This window comes from Sarcophilus harrisii, chromosome 3, assembly GCF_902635505.1.
Source record: "Sarcophilus harrisii chromosome 3, mSarHar1.11, whole genome shotgun sequence".
NCBI classification, from domain to species: Eukaryota; Metazoa; Chordata; class Mammalia; order Dasyuromorphia; family Dasyuridae; genus Sarcophilus; species Sarcophilus harrisii.
Genome location: NC_045428.1, coordinates 145762249 through 145788781, shown reverse-complemented (window position 1 = coordinate 145788781; position 26533 = coordinate 145762249). Strand labels below are relative to the sequence as shown.

The window sequence follows — 26533 nt, the reverse complement described above, 5'->3', positions numbered from 1 at the left end:
CCAAAAGGCACAGTTTAAATTGGTTTATAGAATGAATGAGCTAGTTATCAGTGTCTAGAGCAGCTGAAGGCTGGGTACAATTAACAGCATTTGTCAACAGTCATAGAATTCTCTATAGAACAAGCGGTCCCTACAGAGGACCAGCCTCCAGCTTCTGGCACCTTAAGATCCACATGACCTGGAGACAAAAAGCCAGCCTGAAGCCCGTCACCAGGGAGCACAATGGTGCATTTTAGTGATACTGGCATCTCTATAATGCAACCTCTAATCATGTCAATTATCTAGAACAATCCTGTTAACATGAGCATCATGACTGTTCACGCTATCATTGCTAGGAAGTATAATCAGGCTTCTTTGGAAAAATGAAATTTTCCAATTCAAAACCTTAAAAACACCACAAATTTAGGATGCAGATATGAAAGCCTGGTTCATTGTATTTTGGAATCTAAAACTATGTTGGATTCTGGTTTTTTTGCTGTGTGAACATATAACCAGTACTAATCACAAGCACTTTTACTTGGGTAGGTTATCGTTCAGAAACTTAATTTCTTCATGGAAAGAAAATTCATTATACATGAAATAACTGCACAGCCCTTGCAAGTTCATTTTTAGATGCAGATAGTATAAAGAAATCCAAAGAAAGTTTCATTAAATAAATTTATTTGTTAAAATAATTTAACTCCAAATACAACTGTTGAATTTGCATTGAGTTCTATGTACAATTCTTGTTGTATCCCAAACAGCGAGGTTTAACAACTGACACTGTTACAAAACAATAAACTGTTGTTCAATTTTAAATGGTCAGTTGTATTAGAGCTCAACAATTAACTGTGAACTATCTTTAATTAATCTCTGGGAAACCCCAAATCAATAATGTTAAGTCTGTTTCCAAAACCCACTGCAGTCACTCTTGAAACCCTGATCGAGATTTAACATATGCACAATGACACAGAAAAACAGAAAAAACAAAAACAAAAACAAAAACCTCCCATCATCTTTTAACATTTGATTGGTTGGGGAGCTTCACAATTAAAGCCTAATCAGTGCCAAGATAGGACACTGATCAGAACAAAATAATAACAATAATAAAAATCCACATACGTACACACATGCACACATAGTCTCACATACATACAATCCTCTGAAAAAACAAATGGCAGACATCTTTAGGCAACATTCTTTACACAGGAGAGCAGATACCAGTAGTTTTCCCATAAATAAGTGATGGCAACTGTGGTTCTACTAGTCAGAAAAACTAATTCTAATTGTATAAACCAAAGAAAAATGTGATCAAAGCACCTTTCAAATGTTTAAGAAAGACTTTTGTGTAATACTTTTGATCAGATAGATGCTGGCTTGGTTCTGCACAGGCTGAACAAAATGAAAGGCAACAGTTACCATCACTATTACAGCTTACAAGAATTAAACTTGCAACATTAAAGGAAAAATCAGTAAAACTTAAAAAAAATGCCGTTTTTGTAAGAAAGTATAAAACCTTACAAGAACAGCTAAAGTAAAAGTGGGTCTTTGGATCAAACAATAATATTTTTAAGGCATGTTAGAAAAATTTCCATTGACAATAATTGCTAGTCTGATCAGGGTACAAAAGAGAGTGAGCCAAGGTTACTAACCTTTGCTGGAAAAGATGGCCACTAATTCTTTCACGTGGCCCCTTAAGGTTAGTCTTCCTGTTCTCAAACTTTTTGCCAACATCTCATTCAATCAAGCCAAACTATGTTCTCATCAGATGAAATACCAAGAAAGCATCAGAATTTGAGAACCACAAGACAGAGAGCACAACAGCATTCACATTTTTGTGTGTGACAATAGATGTTGTTTTGTCACTAAACACGTAGGACTGTGATGAAACACACGACCAGGTGGCCAATTCACTGATTACTAAAGATGTGGACATCAAAAGGCCCATCTGACTTTTTATGTAACAAATTCTTAACTACATGATTGAAATTTTAGATAATTCTTTGCTCTTTAGATTTTGCAAGATCCCTCCTGCTATTTTTGCCCATTTCTATCGTCTGCATAGCAATCTATGGCATGACTGTAGGATCTTTACAGAGTACACCTAAATGCATTTTGAACTATCAATGCTATTCAATTATCTGAATCTGGAAATATGTAAAATAGGGAAATTTTAAAAAGTTATAGGATGTGAAATTTAATCCACTGGCACATACTTCTACACAGGAGATAAGTGGTATTCTTGATATCTTCAATTCTCCTGGATACTTAGGTCTTAAAATTGGGTTCAGTATAAAGGACTGAAATTTTATATGAACAAGGTGCTTCAAAATTGAGGGTAATGAAGTCTACATAAAAGAAAGTAACTTGAGACTAAAAATACAGAAAAGTTGAAGACTAAATATTGACTTTTACATGTACATTCCTTCCATTTTCTCAGAAAAGAGGAAATTTGCTTGAGAATAATCTGACCTGTCTTGTCTATCTGCTGAATTTTTGTCAGTCACTAAATACTCTGATATAAATTAATTACATAAAACATGGGAATTTGTTCAATTCAAAATTGTTCTAACATCATTTCAGAAATAAAGCTAATATAATCTTTCAGACACATCTAAGTACAGATTTTTAGAAGAGGCTAGTGTCTCTCAAGTTTGTGTCAAGTTTTAGAAGGCAAATAACATACATATGCACACATATAGCACACATCTTCTCAATTACCTAACAAAAGACTAGCTACTGCATGAGATTGTGACACCAATGAAATGCAAGGTGGCAAGTAGACCACAGGCTCAATGATGTTGCATTTTTGAAAGCCAAATTTATCTACAGAGGGCCAACTCAAGGTAAACTCTTTAGTATTTAAAACTCTGAAGCTTAAAATTGAAAAAAATCATTTACACTTGATTGTAAAACTCTGAATAGGTATTTCTGTGCCATTAGTCATGCAAATGATAAATACTTCACGGCTATGAAAACTAAAAATGTCAGAGCTTGAGCACCTTTTCAAAACAAAATATTCACTCCCACTCTATTTGCCACTTCAGTAATCAGGGCAAAACTGTTGCAGGAGAACCTTTGTAGAGTACATCAGGAAAATTAGAGATAAAAGCTTTTTCATCCCTTACTCATTATCCTATAACATATATCCTATCTTTAAGCCAGAATTGTTTCACATGGTTATTCAATTTTTTTAAATGTCAACATTAAAGCTCTGAAATAGCAAACTTGATTTTGAAAGAAAGTTAGCTTAGGATCACACCAAAAACCATAGCCCTTAAAGGCAAAAAGGAATTTGTTGTTTTAACAAACTTAAAAATGCAGAATGTTTGTACTGTCCCATGAGATTTCAGCAAATGGGAACATCTGGATGCAACATGGCTTCATTTTCCTTACAAGATGGTACTAGTTAATCTACTAAAATGCTCCTTGTTAGTAAGGCTAAGCACTTTCTTTTCATCATAGTTGCTTCCTCCATGTTCAGTAAAGTGATAAAGACATTTCCTGCTTTGTAAACAGAGGTTTGTTTGCTTATTTTTTTGTCTCAACAAAATCTGAAGAGATCTTCCATTTTCAGTAGCAAAAGCAGATGATTTAACACCTTATAAAACCAGACTGCATTTTCCACCCAACCTGTTCGGATCTCTCCATTTTCAAGGACTGGTGCAATGAATTCCATGTCACAGACTAGGAAAAAATATACAACTAACAGCATCGATTTTGCAAACAGGAAATACTATGCCAGCCTTGTAGAAAATGTCCCCTGTAACGCTGTCAAGCAGTATGGTTGATGCTGCTTTATTTGACTGAGTTAACTTGGCCAGAAGCACTATAATTACAAGTCCTAAAATTCTGTATTCATGAATGATTCTCTCTTAAGAAAAACAAAAAACAAAAAACTAACAACAATAACAAAAAAAAAAAAAAAAAAAAAAAAAAAACCAGAACAAATATTTTAATTGTGAATGATCATTGCAGGTCTTCTCATTGCTCCCTCAAGAATATTTCCAATTTATGCAATAGTTGCTTCTGTCTGGGACAATGCCAACATATCTTTCAAATGAGATCACCCTGTAGATTGAATGGCTATGCCATTGAGTTGCAGGTGCATAAGGGAGACTGAGGATGGTAGTAAAAAATGTAGTTACTGAACCCAAATGTATTCAGAGACACTGATTGACAATCACTGCTTAGCTCTGAATAAGTACTGTAACTTTACTGTAGATTCCACACATTCTTGCAAATTGGGCAGTAAAGCAGACAGGATTTACCACCTACAAAAGTTGAGTAAACTGAGTCCAGGATATGTCCATTTTTAAATGCTATTGTATGTTACACGCAGAACAGCATGGATCATCTTTGTCTGGCTGAGCGGCATAGTTCATTTGTCTAACAATTTCTGCAAAAAGCTCATCCACCATTGTTTTACTTTTAGCAGATGTCTCCATAAAGGGACAGCCCCATTCTTCAGCCAAGGCTCTTCCCTCATTTGAAGATACTTCTCTCTCACTTTCCAGGTCCACTTTGTTCCCAACCAAGATCACTGGTACTTTCTCATACCTATGAAAAAACAAACACAACCACCATGAATTAACAAAGTTACACAGAAAAAGTAGGTTTTATTTTTTTTTTCTTCAAATGACTTCCCTTAACCACACTTAAATACCTTTAAAAACATGTGTGGAATCAGTTATTTCCAACACCCTGACCTAAGGAATATTTGCAAACTGCTTTATAGTAGCTCAATAGTAGAATGAACAAAACCTATAGCTATTTAAATTAATACTGAACACCTAAAATCAACTGTCATATATCTAAAGTACAGAACTTCTTAAATTATAGAAATAAATCCAATTATATAAACTAAATTCTCCTCTAATCTCTAAGTAGGCAACTCAAAAGATGAGAATTAAACATCTATGCACATCATGAAATGTGATATAAAAAAAGGATCTAACTTCAGAAACATCTAAATCAATTTTGCACAACTACCTCTTTAATGATACACAAATTTCAGCTGGCAATTATTAGTTTATTCTTAACTCTCACCTCTAAATAAACATGTACAGCAATAATAATAACTTACTTTACACTGTTATTCTTGTTAACTACATTTTAGTCATTTATAGTTTAATAATGTTAGCTATTATACTAGGTACAGTATAATATAGCTAGTTATACTTTTTTTCTTCACAAAAGTGTACTGATTATTACTATTAATATTGCTCCACAAAAACCTTAATACAATTTTTTTTTCACCATGAGGAAAGCGATTTTTGGTTTCCCAAGAATATGCTAGTAGAATTCAAATCCTGACATGTTTTATCAAACTGAATAACAGTGCTATCATCCTTATTAAGCTGAGTTTGGCCACTGTGACAGAACGCTATTCAAGGACAAGCCTAGTTTAAATGGCAGGAGATTCATTAAGAGCAGGTTAGCTACTGGGTGATAAATTCTCTGACCATAATATAGACTAGCAACATTACTACAATATAATAAATTTGATGAATCTTATCCATTCTATTCAGTACAGCGGATAGATAAAAAATTGTTTTACTGCAATTCAACAAACACTAAGTATCTATTATCATTATGTGTACAGTTGAGGGGTAACAGTGGAGAAAAGGGGTGAAGGGTGGGAGATCTCAATCTATGCTCCTATTAAGGAAGTAGAAAAAGACTCACTAAAAATTGTGTGATCAGAAATGAAATCAAGGTTATGAATGAAAGATAAACGGGACAATTTAGAGGAAGGACAAATTTAGAAGACGGTGTTAATAATTTCATTTTGGCTAGGTTCACTTTGAGCTGCTGATTGGGTACAATATGATGTAGGTATCATGCATATAGTTGGTGACAAGAACTCAAGCTGGACATACATATTTAGGAGTCAGCTATATAGATTGTTGAGTCTTTGGGAGTTAATAAAACCACAAGAGAAAATGTTAAGAGGCTTAAGGGCATCCCTGACAGGAAGGCCAGGGACAGCTGGTGATACACCAAACAAGACAGAAGAAGAGGGAGATAGAAGCAACATTAACAGTCTGTAGCATCATGAAACAACCCAGACTGCAAGGAATTTAGGAAAGAATGAGAAATGAAGTAGCAGTGGTAGCAAGAATAGATGGCTCTTTATACAAGACTACAGAAAATTAGCCTAAGGGGACGGCAGGATCAAATGCAGGGGTTTTTAAAGATGAGAGAGACCTAGGTATGTTTTTAAGAAGCAGACAATGAGAAGAAAATAAAGATGGGGCCATGATAAAACACTTTAATATCTAAACTAAGCAAGACACTCTAAGAAAGAAAGAAACCTACTTTTGAGAATATTATAATCTAATCAAACTAAGATATACAAATAAAAAAGAAGAATGAGACATCAGCAACTGATTGAATCTATGATGCATGGGCATATGGAGATTTAGTAACGACATTCTGAATAGTAACAGGTCATAGAAACAATTACTGTATGAATATTGTGTCATAAGAAAAGACAATTAGTATAATTGCTACTCATGTAGGAAAAGAAAGGCAAAATAATATATATGACAAGAAGAATGTAAATGTAAAAAAACAAACAAAAAAGAAACCCAAACCAAGACTTAAGGCTGTGTGTAATTATAATTATCAAACTTAGGTATGGAGAAGATATCAGAAAATGTACCAGTCTCTACTTTCTTTTTTAAAGGTGGGGATTAAAGGAATGGAACATTTCATATATAGATGGATTGGTTACTTTTGCTGAACTGCTTTCTTTTTTCCTCAATTTTTTTCCTCTTTGTTACAGGGAATGGTCTGCTGGGTGGTGGCTGAAGAGGGGTCTATATTTGGAGATGAAGAGTGAAATAAAAACAAGATAGCTTTTTCATTGAAACGAATGAATGAATGAATAAAATTAAATGGGGGGAAAGGCAAACAACTAGAAATTAAGTAGGTACTTATTGACTGGGCATAGCTAAACAAATTAAGGTTTGTGAATATAATGAAATATGACTATTATAAGAAAGAACATGTGAAGAATTCAGAGAAGATGGCAAGATGTCTAAGGACTTTTAGAACAAAGTAAGCAGAACAAGAGAAACATATACAACAACATAAATGAAAAGAATAAAAGAAAGCTCAAAGACTATGTTAGATTGACCAAATTTTGCAGCAGAGAAAGGTTGAGAACAAAAACTCTCCTATCCCTTTAAAACAGGTAGAAGACTATGGTTATGGAATATTACATATACTTTCTGACATGGTCATTGTTAGCTAGTTTTACTAACCTGCCTTTTCTCTCTCTTTTTTTTAAATGAAGGGATAGGGAAAATGAGGTAGGAGCAAGAAATTATATTCTTGAAAAGGAATAAGATATAAAAATAAGTGATTTAAAAAATTTTTTCTGAAAAGACTACTAAAATTTTTACAAATTGGCAAACAGTAGGTATCCTAATCATATAATAGAAGAGAAAGCCAGTTTTACTAAGTGCAGCATAACTTTGAAAAAAGAACTAGTAGCCATTGGCTGATGATAGTGATCCTTCCATTGTGGTCAAATTGGTCTATCCTTGATTTCCTGACTCATATGCCTTAATGTATATCTGACTCTCTAAAGTTAAAGGTTGGGAGCCTGGACCAAATGACTTTTTGAAGTTGCTCTACATTTTCAGTTAAATAGAATAGATGTCATAATCATGCTTATAATGGATATTAGCAAAAACTGCATATAGCTTTATCTCCAAAAACCCAGAATGATCCCACTGCTAAATTAGAAACAATCTTCTATCTCTCTGTCTATGTATACACACACACACACACACACACACACACATATGTATGTATATATGTTGTATATATATACATACATATACACACACATACACATGACACTATTTTCTTGAAAAATCTAAGTGCTTAATTTATTCAACAATAATGCTGAAAAATAGTTTTTATTATTTAACATTCCAGTATATTTTCTTTTGCTGTCACTACCATTTTCAAATATATATTAATATTTTTGTGCTAACCTTTTCTGTAATTCCACCTTAAATTTGTTTAAAAATGTTTAAAATTTTTGTTTTTGTTTAAAATGCTACACACAGTAAGATTTAAGTTATATGAAAGAAAAGTTCTATTTATTTATTTATTCATTTACTTATTTTATGAAGCTTTTTATTTTCAAAATATATGCACGGATAACTTGACATTGACCCTTGTATAGACTTGTATTTCAGATTTTCTCCTCCTTCCCCCATCCCCTCCCCTAGATGGCAAGCAATCCAATATATGTTAAACATGTTAAAATATATATTAAATCCAATATGTACAAACACATTTATACAATTCTCTTGCTGCACAAGAAAAATCAGATCAAAAAAAGAAAAGTAAATGAATAAGAAAATGCAAGTGGGAAAGTTCTCATTATTTAAAGACTGAGGAATATATGTTGATTCCATTTAGCATCTTGGTATATTTCTTCTGTTTATAAAACATTTCACTTTAAAGGGTTCAAAATATTTTACCCATATTTTATCTTCACAAAACAGATAAAAGGCAGGCTTGGAAATGAAATGTCAGCCAATCAACCAACCAGCCGACATTTGTTAAGTGAACTTACATTCTAGCAAATTAATAAAAAGAACTGCTTAATATCAGACTGAGTTAAGAGAGAGACTTTCGGTTATATAGCACAAATCCATTTAAGAATGCTAACAAGCCAGAAGTAAATCAACTTTTAAAATGAATTTATTAACATTCTGAAAAACATATGGCTATGCTAATGGCAGTAGTTGTCTGATATAACAGCTCAGATTTCTCACTTCTATCCTTAAACTATTGCCATGGAACAGATGAGTTCAATCTACCCCTGTTGCTATTTCCTCTCATTGCTAGTTCATATAAGATCAACAAGGAAAAACCCTACATTGGGCAATGTCATCTTCTTGCAGACAATTTTTTTTTACTCTTTGTTTATACTAAACAGATGAATAACAGGTAGTAGCTAGTATGTATCTGAGCCGATGCTCGATTGAAGTTATCTTAACTCCACTCTAATGCTGGACTTCTTACTATAATACATTATGCTCTTGCACACAATATACATTGAGGAAAAGGGGGGAAAAGAAAAAGGTATAAATGATCCTTTGCAAAGGAAAGGGACCCACATGTGCAAAAATGTTTGTGGCAGCCCTTTCCATGGTGGCAAGAAACTGGAAATTGAATAGATGCCCATCAGTTGGAGAATGGCTGAATAAGTTATGGTATATGACTGTTATGGATATTATTGTTCTATAAGAAATGACCAACAGATGATTTTAGAGAGGCCTGGAGAAGCTTAGATGAACTGATGCTAAGTGAAGTGAGCAGAACCAGGAGATCATTGTACACAGTACCATCAATATTATAGGACACTCAGTTCTAATGAACATGACTCTTTGCAATGAGATGACTGATGCCAGTTACAATGATCTTGTGAAGAAAAGAGCTATCTACACCCAGAGAGAAGACTGTGGGAACTGAATGTGGATCACAACATAACATTTTCACTCTTTTTGTTGTTGTTTACTTGCATTTTGTTTTTTTACGCATTCACTTTCCTTTTTGATCTGATTTTTCTTGTGCAGCAAGAGAATTGCATAAATGTATTTACACATATAGGATTTAACATATATTTTAACATGTTAAAAGGTGGGGTGGGGGGAAGGAGGGAAAATCTGAAACACAAGGCTATGCAAGGATCAATGTTGAAAAATTATCCGTGTATGTTTTAATAATAAAAAAGCTTTTAAAAAATAAATGATCCTTTTCAGTTTAAGGAACAAAACTTGAGGCAGGGAAAGGGAAGGAGAAAGGTGAAGAACTATATTGGGCAAAATTTCAAGAACATGCATCATTTAGGTATCTGAAATGTGTTTACAATTACACAATAGAATTCCACTTCCAGAGCTTATGTACAATGTTCTGTCTGATGCCAGCCCATGGAAAAGAGGTTAGATTGCCTTCTTATCTAAAATGGAATGGAAGGGCCTTGCTTATTGATTATAAGGCTCAACATTCTGTCAGCTAACCACATGGTGAATAGATGGACCATCATTTGGCTCTGAGCTGGAAATGGATGCTTTCCAAAAGCACTAATTGGCAAAAATGGGTCTCTCTCTCTTTCCTGGTTTGTGGTAATCAAGAGAAGAGCAAAGAACTGCTTTTTATCTCTGCTGTGTTTCTTCCTACTTTCAGGTGGAGTCCTGGAGATAGCTTACAAGCTTACAAACTTTAAAAAATCTGTAGCAAGTGCCTGAAATCCAGTGACTGGATTCCAAGCCAGAATTTGTGGATGGCTGAGCACACAAATGAAGAAGCAGCCCCACCCCAAACAAAAACCTATTCAATCTATCCCAGCAATTGTAGAAACATCAGCTTAAGAAAGTCACACCTGGAAGTTAACTTGGTAAAATAAATACTTTGAAGCAAATGACTTAAGTGTGAACCCACTCTTCTAAGGGATTTATTTGGAAGGAAGTGTGACCTCTCCCACACCATTTCAGTCAAGAGAAATGTATTGGACCTTCTGGTTTACCTTCACAGTAAATCTCTTTGTAAAAGTTAATGTTCAGTAGCGCTAATTTTCATTTTCTTCTCGATATTTAACACAATATTTGAGAGATGATCAATTTCAAATTAAACCAAGTTTTTTAATATAAATTTTAAGGTTCTAAAATAATGTGTATTTTAGAAGTACCTGGTTTCAAAGTCCTAAATCAACTTGTGTCAAATTTTTAATATTGCATAATGAAATCTTTGAAAATAAATTTTCTAATCATGTGACTTTAAAAGATAATTACTAATGTCTAGTGAATAACAGTTTTGAAAACATTGCATACATAATCTCATTTGATCCCCATGACAAAGCCCATGAGGGGAAGCAGAAGCAGGCCAGAGAATGTTCCCTTGGACAGATAAGGAAACAGAATTAGAGAGGATAAATAACTGGCACACAGTAGAAAGTAAATGACAAAGCCAGGACTTCTGATTCTAAGGTCAATACTATTTTTTCTACACCAAGGTGCTATTTTTATTGGTGGTTTATTTTTCATACCTCATCTAACATCTTTAAGACAGCCAAATTTCCCTGTATTTTTGTAGTGGTTATGTAAATGCACACCTATTTTTGGTGGGTTTATGAAAATAATATAAAGAGGCTTACTTGATAGAAAATGACAGCACAAATAAGCTTATTAAAATGGATGTTGAGTTTTATAAATGAATGTAAAAAATTAAAATGAATTGTGAAATGGATACTTAAAATGTTATTGTTTAAAATAAATTCAACAACACATCTCAGATGTTGAGTATTCATAGTAGAATCACCTGAAAAATACATTATATTCTGGGCTACTTTCTTACAAATGTGAAATAAGATTGAGAGAATTAGAAACACTTGGCTTCACTGCTGTTGGTTATTTGATAACATTCATATACCATAACTAATTTAGCCATTCTCCAACTGATGGGCATCCACTGAGTTTCCAGTTTCTTGCTACTGACCATTGTCAAAGGTCAGAAAAGAGAGCAATCAATAATGTGCCTAAAGAGCTGGATCAGAGATGCCATGAGAACCAAGGTCTCTTAACTCCTTTCCTGGTGTCTCCTATGCCACAGTGCTTCCTCACATGCAGAATGAGGTGAGTCTAGAAACATGAGTATGATCTATAGAAAGGAGTTTCAGCAAACAAAAGTAGAAAGTTAGGGGACATTGAGAATAATTTGACAGAAGTGTACTGGGTTTGCCATTACTAAAGGTCTTAAGCATGGGAGAAACGAACTCTTCTCAGAGAAATTCTAGACAGGTTTCACAATTTGGCTACCACTTAGAATAGGCAACTAACAGGTGAGGTCCCTTTCAGTGCTAAGAGTCTATAATTAGAACATTAGGTATTTAAAAATATTATTTATATTAACTTATGTTTATCAGTAAAATTCTAGGTTCAGTCAAAAAATTATCTTAATCCTACTGGAGAAGGAAACAGTTTTCATCTGCATGTTGTTATTAAGGTCAAATTTTATTAAAACACTTCTTTTTGAAGGGAGCTAGGAGTGGAGGAAGTACTGGACCTATAATTTATTTGATGTAAGAAATTTCCTCTGCCAACAGAGACTGGCATCCTTCTGTTCAGCAATTCCTCTTGAATACAAAGCCATCTTTCTAGTATTAACACCATTAACAAACACTATAAAATCTGTGTTTTAAAAAGATTTTCAAGGACTAGCCAATGGCCCAACTGTTAAATCTTAAAACATTTGATTCAACAAATTTCACTATAATGGAAGAATTTCAACAGTTCCTCAAGTTTATCCCTAATGGAAGGGAGTGGTAGCAATCCTTCTTTTTGGAACTTCATTTTCCATTAGTGATAAGCACCTTAAATACAGGTAGTCAATTCATTATGTAAGCAATTTAGCCTCAGGGAGGGCAAGTCTCAGCATGAATGGCACTCCATCACAAAGTATCACATATGAGCTATTTCACTAGCAAGACCTACTGAAAAAATGAGCATATGCGAAATATGGCATGGTGAAATAACACTGTCAATAGTGTCAAACCAGACAACTACAGCTACTGATTTATGTTCCACTATCAAGGATATAATTGCATTTTATTTCTCTAATGAGAGTAATACACTTCACAATGTACTTAAAATGTCCTGTTGTACAGGTGAAATGAATACAAACCTAAATAAAATGAAGTTGATTTTTTTTTAGTTGAATTCTGGGACCCAAGACAACTAATTTCAATTCATTTAAATGATAAATATGATCTTTTAGCATATAAGAAAAACTTGTAAATTATAATTTCAGAATTTAAGATCAGAAAGAATCTTATGGATTCTTTTTCAGACCAATCTCTTATTTTACATCTTGGGAAATAGTCCCAGAGGTGATTTATCCAAGGTTTAGTGTCAGTTAAGACTTGATACACCAGGTCTCATAATAAAAGCCAGTTTATTCCTCAATTCTATTAAATCATTTTGTCAACCTACCTTCCCAAAATGGTTACTACCCCTTCCAACAAAAAGCTGTTTCTAGCAGGTGAATTGTTTCAAGCCCCCTTATTTCTAGGACAACAGGACTCGAACCCATACCAAAGAGCTCAAAACCCTTTGTGCTCCCATCACATCACATCCTAGTAAGGGCAGCTAAATAAGCTATCGATAGGGCCCATACCCTGAAAATGTTGGTTCACACCCTTCCCATACTAATGTCCCCCTACGTACTCATTATTTTAATACTAAGCCTCTTTATCGGAATCTGCCTAACCCTCTTTAGCAACCACTGATTCACAGCCTGAGTAGGACTAGAAATCAACACATTAGCTATTATCCCTATAATAACTGCCCCAAATAACCCACGAGCCACCGAAGCAGCCACAAAGTATTTCCTTACACAGGCTACCACCTCCATAATAATATTTGCCATCATCTACAACGCATGATCAACGAACCAATGGGGGAATAACATACAATCTAGAGAATCCTTCCCAACAGTGACTCCCACCTTCTTCAAATTCTTTTATCAATGGACATGGCTCTTTTCAACAGTGAGGTGATTTAGGACAACTCTAGGACTTGTAATGGAAAGAGTCATCTACATCAAGAGAGAGGACTGTGGGGATTATATATGGATTGCATATGGACTATTTTCACCTTTTTTGTTATTCACTTGCTTTTTGTTTTTTTTTCTCATTTTTCCCCTTTTTGGGCTGATTTTTCTTATATGCAATATAATAATTGTGGAAATATGTATAAAAGAACTGTATATGTTTAACCTACATTGGATTATTTGCTATCTAGGGGAGGATATGGGGGAAGGGTGGGAAAAAATTTAGAATACAAGTTCTACAAGAATAAATGTTAAAAACTATCTTTGTATATATTTTGAAAATAAAAGCTATTATTTAATTTTAAAAATCTTATCATACATTTTATTTATTCTTTTGTTTATCCTCTGATTTATAATATGATTTATCCCTTAGGGGTGTCACACATATTTTTTTAGGGGTTTTATATTATCTTCCTTCAATTTCCCCAAGTGTTGTTTTTCTTCTTGGTATGCTCTATAATTTTTTGAAATTTGTTTTTTGAGCTTAAGGATGGTACATCACACATCATAAAACCACATTTCATACAAAAAGGTATGAATTACTATAAGACAAAATATTAATTGTTGATTTTCAATATTAGCATAACAGAATTTCAAATCATAAAGATAACATGATTTATATGATACATTATTAGGATGGATTATTTGGCATACATATAAATCTTAAAAGCATCCTATTTCTAGAAAAGACAACCAAGCAACAGCAAATTTAGGGCCAAGCATGATGGTTTTTAACAACTCATTCTAAAATCTCTGGTTTATATGCAACAACCCTATGGTTTAATCCATTAAGTTTTAGGGAACTTGGCCAGACTACCGGCTCTGTTCAACTGCAGTCTTTTCTGATTAAGAATGCTTTTTTCTTTTTCTTCTTCTTTTTTTTAAAGTGAGTTGCCCAGGATCACACAGCTAGTAAGTCTCACAAATCTAGATTTGAAGTCAGGTCCTCTTTACTCCAAGGCTAGTGCTCTAGTCAGGGTACCACCTAGTTGTCCCTGCTCTACTTTATTTTTTGTAGGGTTTTTTTTTTTTTTAATTGTCAAAACATAAGCAAGGATAATTTTTCAACAGTGACCCTTGAAAAACCTTGTGTTCAAATTTTATCCCTCTTCCCGTCTCCTCCCCTGGATAGCATGTAATCCAATATATGTTAAACATGGTAAAAATATAAGTTAAATCCAATATAAGCATACATATTTATACAATTATCTTGCTGCATAAGAAAGATCAGATCAAAAAGTTAAAAAAAAAAAGAGAGAGAAATAAAATTCAAGCAAATCACAACAAAAAGAGTGAAAATGTTATATTGTGATCCACCCTTAGTTCCCACAGTCCTTTCTCTGGGTGTAGATGGCTCTCATCATCACAAGATGCAACTGGCTTGAATCATCTCATTGTTGAAAAGAGCACATCTATCAGAATTGATCACTGGATAATCTTGCTGCTGCCACATAAAATGATCTCCTGGTTCTGCTCACTTCACTTAGCATCTGTTCATGTACATCTCTCCAGGCTTCTCTGAAATCATCCTGCTGATCATTTCTTACAGAATAACATACCATAACATTAATATACCATAACTTATTCAGCCATTCTCCAACTGATGGGCATCTACTCAGTTTCCTGACACTATAAAAAGTGTTGCCACAAACATTTTTTGCACATGTGAGTCCTTTTCCCCTGTCATACTTTAAATGGACAGAAACAAAAAAAAAAAAATTCCTCTAATTTAAAAAAAGTAAAATCTTTTTTATTTTATAATAATAAAAATTTAAGATTTTGAAACTGTTAGTTGTTTTTAGAATGCTATAGTCTATTTTGTTATTAATTTTCAATATTATATAACAGAAAGAGACTTGGATTAGGAGCAAAAGACATTTATTTCCCTAACAGTACACCAATGTCTCACAGTAGTTAGAAGAGATCTAGTCATGGTATTGATGGTGGTGTGGTGGTATTATTATTTCCTGCTGTTACCAAAGACTTAGCTTCTCAGTTTTTACATATGTAAATAGTTTTTGTGAGAATTAGTAAATAGTGACTAATATTTACTTTAATATTTGCAAAGAGATTTACAAATATTATCTAACTTATCCTCCTAACAAATCTGGGAGATAGGTGTTGTTACTCTCTCTCACCCCCACTTTACAAGTGAGCAAAGAATCAGAAAATGTTAACCAGATGTTAATTGACTTGCCTAGGTTCATATAAGTGCAAGGTGTCAGTTACTGTTCAGTTGTTTCAGTCCTGACCAACTCGGATTTTCTTAACAAATATACCAGAGTGCTTGTCTGTTCCTTCTCTAGCTCATTTTACAGGGGAGGAAAGTAAATAAACAGGGCTAAGTGATCTTCCCAAGTGAGATGGGATTTGAACTAGAAAGATGTCTTCCAGTCAGGTCCAACACTCTATCCATTGCCACCTAGCTGCTCTTAAGTGTCTGAGATGAGATTAAATGAAACAGATGTAGGTAAAAAATTTGAAAAGTATAGGCGGTTAAGGGGCAGCTAGATAGATGGCGCAGTGGATAGAGCACCAGCCCTGAAGTCAAGAGGACCCAAGTTCAAATATGACCTCAGACTTCCTAGCTGAGTGACCCTGTGCAAGTCACTTAACCCCAATTGCCTCAGCGGGGAGGAAAAGTATAGGCAATTAGATCACAGTGTATAATATGCTGGACCAGGACCTGGTCAAGAAGACCTCAGTTCAAATCTCCATCTCTCAGCTCTGAGCATTTTCACTGATTCGTGCTGGAATGTTCTCTCTGTACATCTCTACCTTCCAGAATCCCTGGTTTCTTTCAAGTATCAGCTGAAATCCCACTTCTTCAAGAAGCCTTTCCCACTTCTCCTTAATCTTAGAGCCTTCCCTCAATTAATTCTGTATATTTGTTATTGGTACATAACTTACTATAGCCCCATTAGACTGTGAGTTCTTGGAGAATAGGAATTGTCTTCTCTTTTTTGTTCCTGTGTGCTTAACACAGTGCCTGGCACAGAGTAGATGCTTTGTAACTGCTATATGTAACATACTATATGGTGGTATTATCCTTACAAGGATGAGATTCATACTTCAAATGCATACATTATCTAAATATTTAAAAAAACCCATAGAAACAAATCAGAAAGGAAAGATCTTTCACAATTATTCATGAGGTGAATTCTTAAAACAAGGATTGATCATAATAATTAAAGACAATTTTACCCACATAAAAATCGTATAAAAATCTAATATCCAAGATACACAGAGTCCCAAAAGTCTTCACTGAGTTTGCCTCAGTCACATAATTAGTAAGTGTCTGATATGAGATTAAACTATTAAAACTTAAAACTGTACTAAAATTTTGGAGGATAATACAAAGACTTGATATAAATACAAGAACAAGAGTCATTCCTCAGTAATAATTTCTCAAAGGGCATATTCAAACGGTTTTCAAAAGAAGGAATGCAACTATCATCAAGTACATGAAAAAAATTCTCTTGGTCACTAATACTGAAAGAAATACAAATAAAAACAAATCTGAAGTTTTACCTCACACCATAAATTTGGCAAAGATGACAAAAGATGTTAATAGTTGGTACTGGTTGTAGAAAGCCAGACACATTAACGGACTATTAATGGAACTATGGATTGGTCCAACCACTCTGGAAAGTAGCTTTCAATTATGCCAAGAAAGTTATTAAATTGCTTATACCCCTTTTAGACAGATTTTCTAAACCTGGGCATGTCTCCCAAAGAAGTCAGTGAAAAAAAAAAAAAGGTCCTATATAAACCAAAACCAGATGCTCTTATGCTTATTAATTGGGTAGGGGCTAAACAAGTTATGGTACTTCAATGTAATGGAATATTTCTATGCAATAAGAAATTCCGTATAAAATGAATACAAAGAAATATGGGAAGTAAAATAAAGTACAAAGAGGTAAAAATAAAAAACAAATGAGAAAAATGTAAATGGAAAGAATATCAAGAAAAGAATGGAAATGAATGCTATGAAATAATAACAATAGCTTGGGTCGAAAAAGAACTCTGAGAAGATATCTCTTCTTTTCCTTCTCTACAGAAATGAAAATACTATGAGAATGAAACAATGAACATAATTTTGGCTTTTATGATATTTGGGTTTTATAATGTCTAAGGCAGCTCTCGGAAGGGCCTCAGGATCAAAGTCCTTGGTCTTTAGGAGGAGAAGTGAAAGAGGCAGGCAAGCTGCCACGCAGCTTGTCAAAAATGAATCCTGCACTCTGCAGTCCGGAGCCTGAAGTTTCTCTCCTCCTCCTGTGGCAGAGAAACTCAGACCTTTATCCTTCAGCCTTCCACCTTCCAATCCTTGTCTACGATTACCTCACCATCATACATTCAGCAAGCACCAATGGTGAGAAAAGCCATTATATCACCATCTCATCTAAATATATGTATATAGAACCATTATCGCACATCGAGTAGGTAATTAGCCATAAGTGCTCTGATATCTCAGATTCAAGTACAACCTTTCAGAAAGGTTTGATATATTTTATGACATGATATGACAGATACACTGGGTAATATAGGTGATAGTTAAATGAACATCAATATGATATCATATTGATAGGATAAAATAAATTTGATATCAACATATCAATATAAATTTATTTTAAAAGAGTAAACTCAGTAAAATTTTAAAATACGATCCTATATGAAAAAAAAAACCCTAAAGTTAAAAAACCTTGAAGTTCCATCAAGTTATGAGAAGAAAATGGAAATTGTTGGAGGGGTTGTTGTATATCACATAAAGTGAGCTAGGAGAGCTGTGACTTGGTACAACCGTTTTGGAAAGAAATTTGGATTTCAAATCCTCAAGTCAGTAACTAGGACCTACCCTTTTATCCAACAATATTATTGTTGGATAAATATACCCCAAATATACCACAAAGAGGACAAAGAAAGAAAGGACCCCAAATATACAAAAATACTTAGGACAGCACTTTTGTTATAGAAAATAACTTAAAACAAAGTGATTACACATCCACTATGGGGTGGCTGAACAAATTATGGTACATGAATATAATGGAATATTATTTCACTGTAAAAAATTGTAAACATAGATGCAGAGAAACATGAAAAGATGCATAAGAACAGATGTAACGAAGTGAAACAATTAAAAAATAATAACTACGATAATATGAAAAGTCTCCGAAAGACTTCAGAATGCTCAGGGTAGTAATTATCACGACTTTAGAAAATTGTTGTTGAGGTATGTTATATGTGGATTGAGAATTAACAGAGCAGAGAAGTAAAAAGAGGCCTACATTTTTAGACTTGGCCAACATATTGATTTGTTTTGTTTGACTATAATTTTTTGTTAAGGGAAAGGTGTTTCTAGTTTCAGAGATGAGAAGTTGGTGAATAATGACTATGAGGATAAAGAAGAATCATTGAGACATGAAAAACACATAGAAGGGAACAGAAGGAAGTTCAAAAGGAGGAATCTCCTGCTACATGGCCTTTTATTTTTCTGCATGCATTTTAAAATGTTTTATTGATAACTCTTTTTTGGGATATATCTCCACCCACAAAGCTATTCCTTTTCTTATCCATTCTCAAATAGAAACCCTGCCTTGTAACATGTTTAGTTCAGGCAGTTTTGCCAATGTTGTGTTCAAATTAATATATCAACTGAAGTGATTACGATTCCATTAATAAATCAACAAGAATTAATTAAGCACCTACCATGTGTCAGTCACTAAAATGGAAAAAAATAAGCATTTAAGTGCCTGCCAAATACTAAGACCTGTGCTTTTACAAGGATCATATTTGAACCTTACAATAACCCTGGGAGGTAGGTGCTATTACTAACCCATTTTATAGATGAGAAAATTGAAGAAGACAGATTAAGGGACACATCCGAGGTCATACAACTAATACGTGTGGGAGATCAAATCTGAACTCATGGTTTCTGGACTCTTAGGGTCCAAGGCTCCTTCCCCTGTAGTCTCCTGGCCTGGAAAGACAAATACAAAAATGGAGCTTATCATGTACCAATACTTTTCTCTGACCTTTTGTGAACTGGGTTCATGTGTGTTGATTGTTAAGTTCATGTATAGTGATAAAGACTGGACTGATTTCAAGAGCATAATTAATTCCATGTGAGGAAGCCCTTCCATTTTCCCCCTGAAACCTGGAGCCTGAGGCAGTTGCCTGCTTAAAATTGTTGGTAATAGAATTAAGGGGTCATTGATCCTTTGTTGCCATTTCAATCTCTTATTCCTGCTGATTTACTCCTCTGATTCTGTACCTTTTATGGAATTTTATGTGTTTTTACAAATCACCATTGTAAATTGTAAAGTAAACTATCAAACACATATTTCAATATACAAAAAATAAGAAAAAAGACTGTGTAAGTGTGAACTGCTACGGATTTTTTTTTAAAGATACATAGATTAAACAAGATGGCAACAAAATTTTTCTGTTTAATCTCCTGCTACATGGCCTTTTATTTTTCTGCATGCATTTAAAATGTTTTATTGATAACTCTTTTTTGGGATATATCTCCACCCACAAAGCTATTCCTTTTCCTACCCATTCTCAAATAGAAGCCCTGCCTTGTAACATGTTTAGTTCTGCAAACCAAATCACCAGTAACAGCTGAGAATGCAATATATTTCTTTCTACCATCCATCACTATGTTCATCACTGTATTAACCAATCAGAAGTAAAATGGGCTCACTTTTTTCATCTGTAAAATACAGAAAAGTAATTCAAACCATTACAAACCACAGTCATACCTTCCATTTTCTTTTTTTTTTTTTTTAATTTAATAGCCTTTTATTTACAGGATATATACATGGGTAACTTTACAGCATTAACAATTGCCAAACCTCTTGTTCCAATTTTTCACCTCTTACCCCCCCCCCACCCCCTCCCCTAGATGGTAGGATGACCAGTAGATGTTAAATATATTAAAATATAAATTAGATACACAATATACCTTCCATTTTCAAAGCAAAAGTAAAAATAAATAGTTACCATGTGATTATGTACAAGCTTTGCTATGTATTAAGTGTTTAGGAATACAAAAAGAAATGAAGGGCATAATAAAGACATAATCTTTAACTAAAAGGTACTTTTAGTCTAGATGGATAAGCGTTTATGAAATGGAGAGATCTTAACACAATGATTCAGATTTTATTTCAATTTCTGAAGTCAAAATTCTACATATAATCACTGAGGGATTTTTAAAAATCTGACTATGCATATTTCTTGGCAAAAAAAAAAAATCTTATTTTGTTTTTGTTCCTCACTCTTTTCACTTTGCAGGGAGGTAGGAATGAAAGAAAGAAAATGCTGTGGATTTTTTTTTTTTAAATGGAGAGGGGTGTGTGTGGGTGTGTTACAAATGTTAAATGTTTCATGCATTTTCAGATGATATCACTATCATTAGTTTCACTTTGTTACAAAAGACCATTTGTGAACTAGGAGAACTCTGTAAATATAACGTAAAAACAAAATACATCCATAAAACTTTTCTTTTTAAAATAAAAATACTCAACAACAAAGCTTCTAGGTCTGACAGCATACATTTTAAATTTCTTAGATTATATTTATTGAGTATTTGCTGGTTTATTTACTTATGTCTATGAACTTTTTAAAATGTATAGATAACTGATGTTTTAGCATTAATTTTAAGGCTCAATGATTTCATCAGGGTAGGTATTCTCTCCATTGTTGAAGACCATGCTTCCACAACATCATCAATGGGCAGTGTTTGTGAGTTGATATGGGTGAAAAAATTGCCATTTCAACCGGCCAGTATTTTATTAAGTCTCTTCAGAATTATCTAGGCTGTTCCTCAGATGATAGGAAACTGCAATAAAACCATTGTGGAATCTATGCTCAAAGTTACAGGACTCCTCTGAACTGGTGCTCCACAAACACAGCTTTTGAAAAACCAAGGTCAACTCAACATCAATAAGAAGTATTCAGAGTAAGGTCATGGTGGACACTAATGCAAAGAACACTGAAAAAATACCACAGGCTTTGATAAAAATCATTATCGCCATACATAAAAGAAGGGAAAATAATATGGCAATTTGATTGGGAAGTACTTCTGAACTAGCTACCATGTATCTGAAGAAATCAACAAATAGCTTCAGGGAGAGCAGCCAACACACATTTGCAGTAAGATACATTTTTTATGGCTGTTACTCAACTATCATGAAAAGTTATCTACTAAGTGAAAACTAAATTAGAGGTCCTCAAACTACGGCCTGCGGGCCAGATACAGCAGCTAAGGACGGTTATCCCCCTCGCCCGGGGCTATGAAGTTTATTTAAAGGCCCACAAAACAAAGTTTTTGTTTTTACTATAGTCCGGCCCTCCAATAGTCTGAGGGACAGTGAACTAGCCCCCTATTTAAAAGTTTGAGAACCCCTGCAACTAAATTCTCAGGATTATCCTAAAAGGCCAGTCAATTCCATAAAGTAAGGGGTCTTAATAGGAAGCATATGAACTCTTTTAAAAATATATATTTTGCTGGGACATTGATGCATTGTTGGTGGAGTTGTGAACGAATCCAACCATTTTGGAGAGTAGTTTGGAACTATGCTCAAAAAGTTATCAAACTGTGCATACCCTTTGATCCAGCAGTGTTACTACTGGGATTATATCCCAAAGAGATTATAAAGAAGGGAAAGGGACCTGTATGTGCACGAATGTTTGTGGCAGCCCTTTTTGTAGTGGCTAAAAACTGGAAACTGAATGGATGTCCATCAGTTGGAGAATGGCTTAATAAATTGTGGTATATGAATATTATGGAATATTACTGTTCTGTAAGAAATGACCAACAGGATGATTTCAGAAAGGCCTGGAGAGACTTACACGAACTGATGCTGAGTGAAATGAGCAGGACCAGGAGATCATTATATACTTCAACAACAATACTATATGATGACCAGTTCTGATGGATCAGGCCATCCTCAGCAACGAGATCAACCAAATCATTTCTAATGGAGCAGTAATGAACTGAACTAGCTATGCCCAGAAAAAGAACTCTGGGAGATGACTAAAAACCATTACATTGAATTCCCAATCCCTATATTTATGCACACCTGCATTTTTGATTTCCTTCACAAGCTAATTGTACAATAATTCAGAGTCTGATTCTTTTTGTACAGCAAAATAATGTTTTGGTCATGTATACTTATTGTGTATCTAAGTTATATTTTAATATATTTAACATCTACTGGTCATCCTGCCATCTAGGGGAGGGGGGTGGGGGGGTAAGAGGTGAAAAATTGGAACAAGAGGTTTGGCAATTGTTAATGCTGTAAAGTTACCCATGTATATATCCTGTAAATAAAAGGCTATTAAATAAAAAAATATATATATATTTTGATAATAAAATTTCTATATAATGTTTCTTTGTAATCTTATATTTTATTTTATATGTTTAGAAGTCTGTAGACCTCACCAGATTGTCAATGACAGAAAAGTTAAGAACTTTTGGGCTAAAGCTATTTGATAATATGACCACTTTAACTCATTTCAGTTAATCAAGATTGGTTAATAAATCTAAATTTATTCAGATTATAGTATGAAATAATTGGTACTCATTTTATTCTAGTGTTATTTCTCCTTCTCATTCCCCTTAGTAACTAAAAATTTTTCCTGCTCTTAACTGATAACCCTTACACTTACAGAATACTATATTGACGACTGGCTTCTTGCTTCGTGAAAAATATCGGGTATTTCTTTAACTTCCTCCATCTATTCCTCAAAATATCTCAGTATCATCATCTATTTTTCCTCCTTCTTCTATCTCAGAGGAAGAGGTCTCTCTACTCCTTAGGAAGACTAATATCTGATATCTTACCTCAAGTCACCCTACTCTTACTCACTTCCAAACCAAAATAAATCCGAAACAGTTTTCCCTGGACTTCTCCAACTTACAACATTCCAAGATCCCTTCTATATCTAACACCTCCATTTCATCATCAATTACTTTCTCCTTAATCCTGGCTTCTTCTGTTTCTCCAGACTTCCATCACTTCACTTAAAATGATCTCTCAAAAGTCACCTTCTTATTGTCAAAATCTTCAGTCTTTTCTTAGTCCTTACTTTCCTTGGCCTCTCTGCAGCACTGACAATGGTAACCATCTTTTCTCTGGATTTCTGAGACATCATTTCCTGGTTGTCATTACTATTCGCATCATTGCTCTTAATAACCTCATGTTCATACAGCATTGTGAAGATCAGTGTGATTAAGTGATTTGCCCAAAGTCACAAGATCAGGGAGGGCACAAATCTAAGAGTCCTATGGGTGCTGCTTCTCTGCTTCTCCACACTCTCTAAATAATCTTGTTCTGGTACTAATTCCTTTCTCTCTTAGCAATTCCCTTAAATGCTCGTGCTTCTCAAGCCTTGGTGCTTGCCTCTCTTTTCTCCCCTCTCTTAATGGAAATCTCATTCTATTTCCATAGCTTCAATTATCATCTCTTGGTATATGACTATCAGTTTTCTCTATATTTCTAACCTCATTTTTCTCTCTCCAGCTCCAGTTCCATGATTCCAACTACTGAGTGTTCCATGTAAATTCCAATTTAACATAGAGTAGAATTTGTTAACCTTAGTAAAAAATGTACTTTCTGATTTCACAATTTCTGTCAGTGGTACCACCAGTTTTAGCCAATCACCCATATTTAAAGCCTTAATGTTTTCTCTTTTCTTTGCCTTCTAATTAATCAAATCCTGTTGATATTGCTTCCAAAATATCTCTTGCAACTTTCTTCTTTATGCTACATTATTTACAAAAATACTCATTTTTGGTGTTTCTTAAATTCAGAATAAAAAATAAAATTAAAATATAATTAACTTTTGAGCAAATTAGGCTCTAACTGCATCCCATTGAACTTTCAAACCATATTTCACATATTAGTCATTAAACTTATTACAGAGATCATGTCATTGTCACTTTTCTGTTCAAAAATTTTAAATGTTACAGTATATGAATCAAAAAGCAAACAGCCACAAACCAAAGTGTGGACACTTTGCATTGGACACAACTGAAATAACTGAATAATGACAATCTGATTTCATATAAATTTAAGAGCAGAATGTATTTGATCATATCATACCTAGTCCAACCTGCTTCATTTTAAAGATCAAAAACTTATTTCAATGGTTATCTTTGAAAGTTCAGTCAAAACTGACAGTGGGTACAGAAATTTGAAAAAAAATCTTGAAATATCCCATGTGGCACAAGGAGAGAACAATACTAGAGCTTTCACTAGCATTTCAAATGTTAAAGAGAAGGAATGTATGCAAAAATTTATAGCATGGTGAAAATATGGTTACTTTAAGATTTCTTAAATTTGCAGTAAAGCTAAAACTAAAATTCAAATGCCCAACTTTGAGCCTGATGTTTCATTGTAATATTTCCCACCAAATATTCATTTTTGGTATTGTACCCTACTATGACTTATCAAAATAGAAGCTGGCTTTTTGTCAGTTGTTTTTCTTTGCAGTAAGGTTACCCCAGTTATTTATACCCAGATTTAGTTTAATCAATGGATCATTGGAAGACTATAGTCTTGATGCAATGATCCTGTATGTGTCAAGACACATGGCATAAAGGAAAACACCACATGAAATACACAAAACATTAAATATGTGATATACACTTAATGCCTCCTTAAAAGGTCTGTGATCTCATTCATGTGGATACTGCATAATCTTCTCTATCAGATCATTCTGAGAGATGTCACTAAAATCATGGACCTACACACAGAAATCTCAGAGATCACTATGTAGTCCAAACCCCTAATTTTAGAGTTAAGGGGAGTCCCAAATAAGTTAAGGGACAAGATCAAGGTCAGACAAAAAAATGTCCAAAGTGGGATTTGAAGCCCCTTTCTGTAAACTTCAGAGCCAGTTTTCTTTCCATTATACTTTGCGGCAAAAGTCTTCCAACACTTCATTTATTGTTGAGAAAAAAACCTCAGAACAGATTTTCTATCTTTTCTTTTCTCAGAAGTGATTGACTGGCAGGATTTTTATATACTGGTTTCGTATAAAGAATTTTTTGAGCAATTATAGCAAAAATCATTATCATCACTACCACTAACATTTGTATAGTGCCTATTTAAGTGCCAAGTACTAAGTACTTTAGAAATATTTCATTTGGTCCTCACAAGAACCTTGGGAGGGAGGGATGTGCTATTCTTATCCCCATTTTATAGTTGAGAAGACCAAAGCCAAGAGGTTACATGACTTGGCCAAAGTCACACAGCTGGTGACTTAAGGTGGGATCTGAAACCCAGGTCTTTAAGATTCCAGACTCGGTATTTTATCAACCTTATCACCTAGGTCACCTTGACATGTTTAAGAGAATGAATATAGAAACAAAATAAATGGATTCCTTCTATTCAAATCTTTGTTAAAAGAAATAACAATCATAATAATCAAAAACAATAGCTAGCATTTGAATAGAGCTTTATAGTTTCCAAAGCACTTTACTTACTGTTACTGAATCTTCACAGCAAACCTGTGAGGTAGGTGATTATTATCCCTATTTTGAAAACAGAGATCAAGGTTAAGTGACTAGACCAGGACTACACAGCTAATGAGATGTATGCGCACGTGCTTATGTGTGCACATGAAAGAGTGTGTGTGTGTGTGTGTGTGTGTGTGTGTGTATGTATGAAAAGTTAAAACTCCTACATGGAAGGCATTTCCATGGAAAAGAATCCAACATCACACCAGAATTAAGTTTCACAAATGAAAGAGAAGCACAGACAATTAAAAAAACAACAACACATAAATAAAAACTCCCAATCCAGAAGACTAAAGCACTGAACTACATTTGGTACCCAATCTGCTGAACTTCTTTATTTTAAAGCAACAAAGGGTCAAACTTTGGTTGGCTTGGAAAATTACCTATTTG

General features: G+C 34.0%; 1 protein-coding gene across 1 annotated transcript in view; it reads right to left on the bottom strand.

Annotated features, from left to right (window-relative positions):
* Window positions 1–638: 638 nt before the first annotated feature.
* RAP2A (RAP2A, member of RAS oncogene family) overlaps window positions 639–26533 on the bottom strand; it is a 43496-nt gene continuing 17601 nt past the window's right edge. Inside the window, exon 2 of the mRNA XM_031958572.1 lies at window positions 639–4539. Coding sequence (XP_031814432.1) covers window positions 4302–4539 — 238 coding nt within the window. The 3' untranslated portion in view covers window positions 639–4301. The remainder of the gene's footprint in view (window positions 4540–26533) is intronic.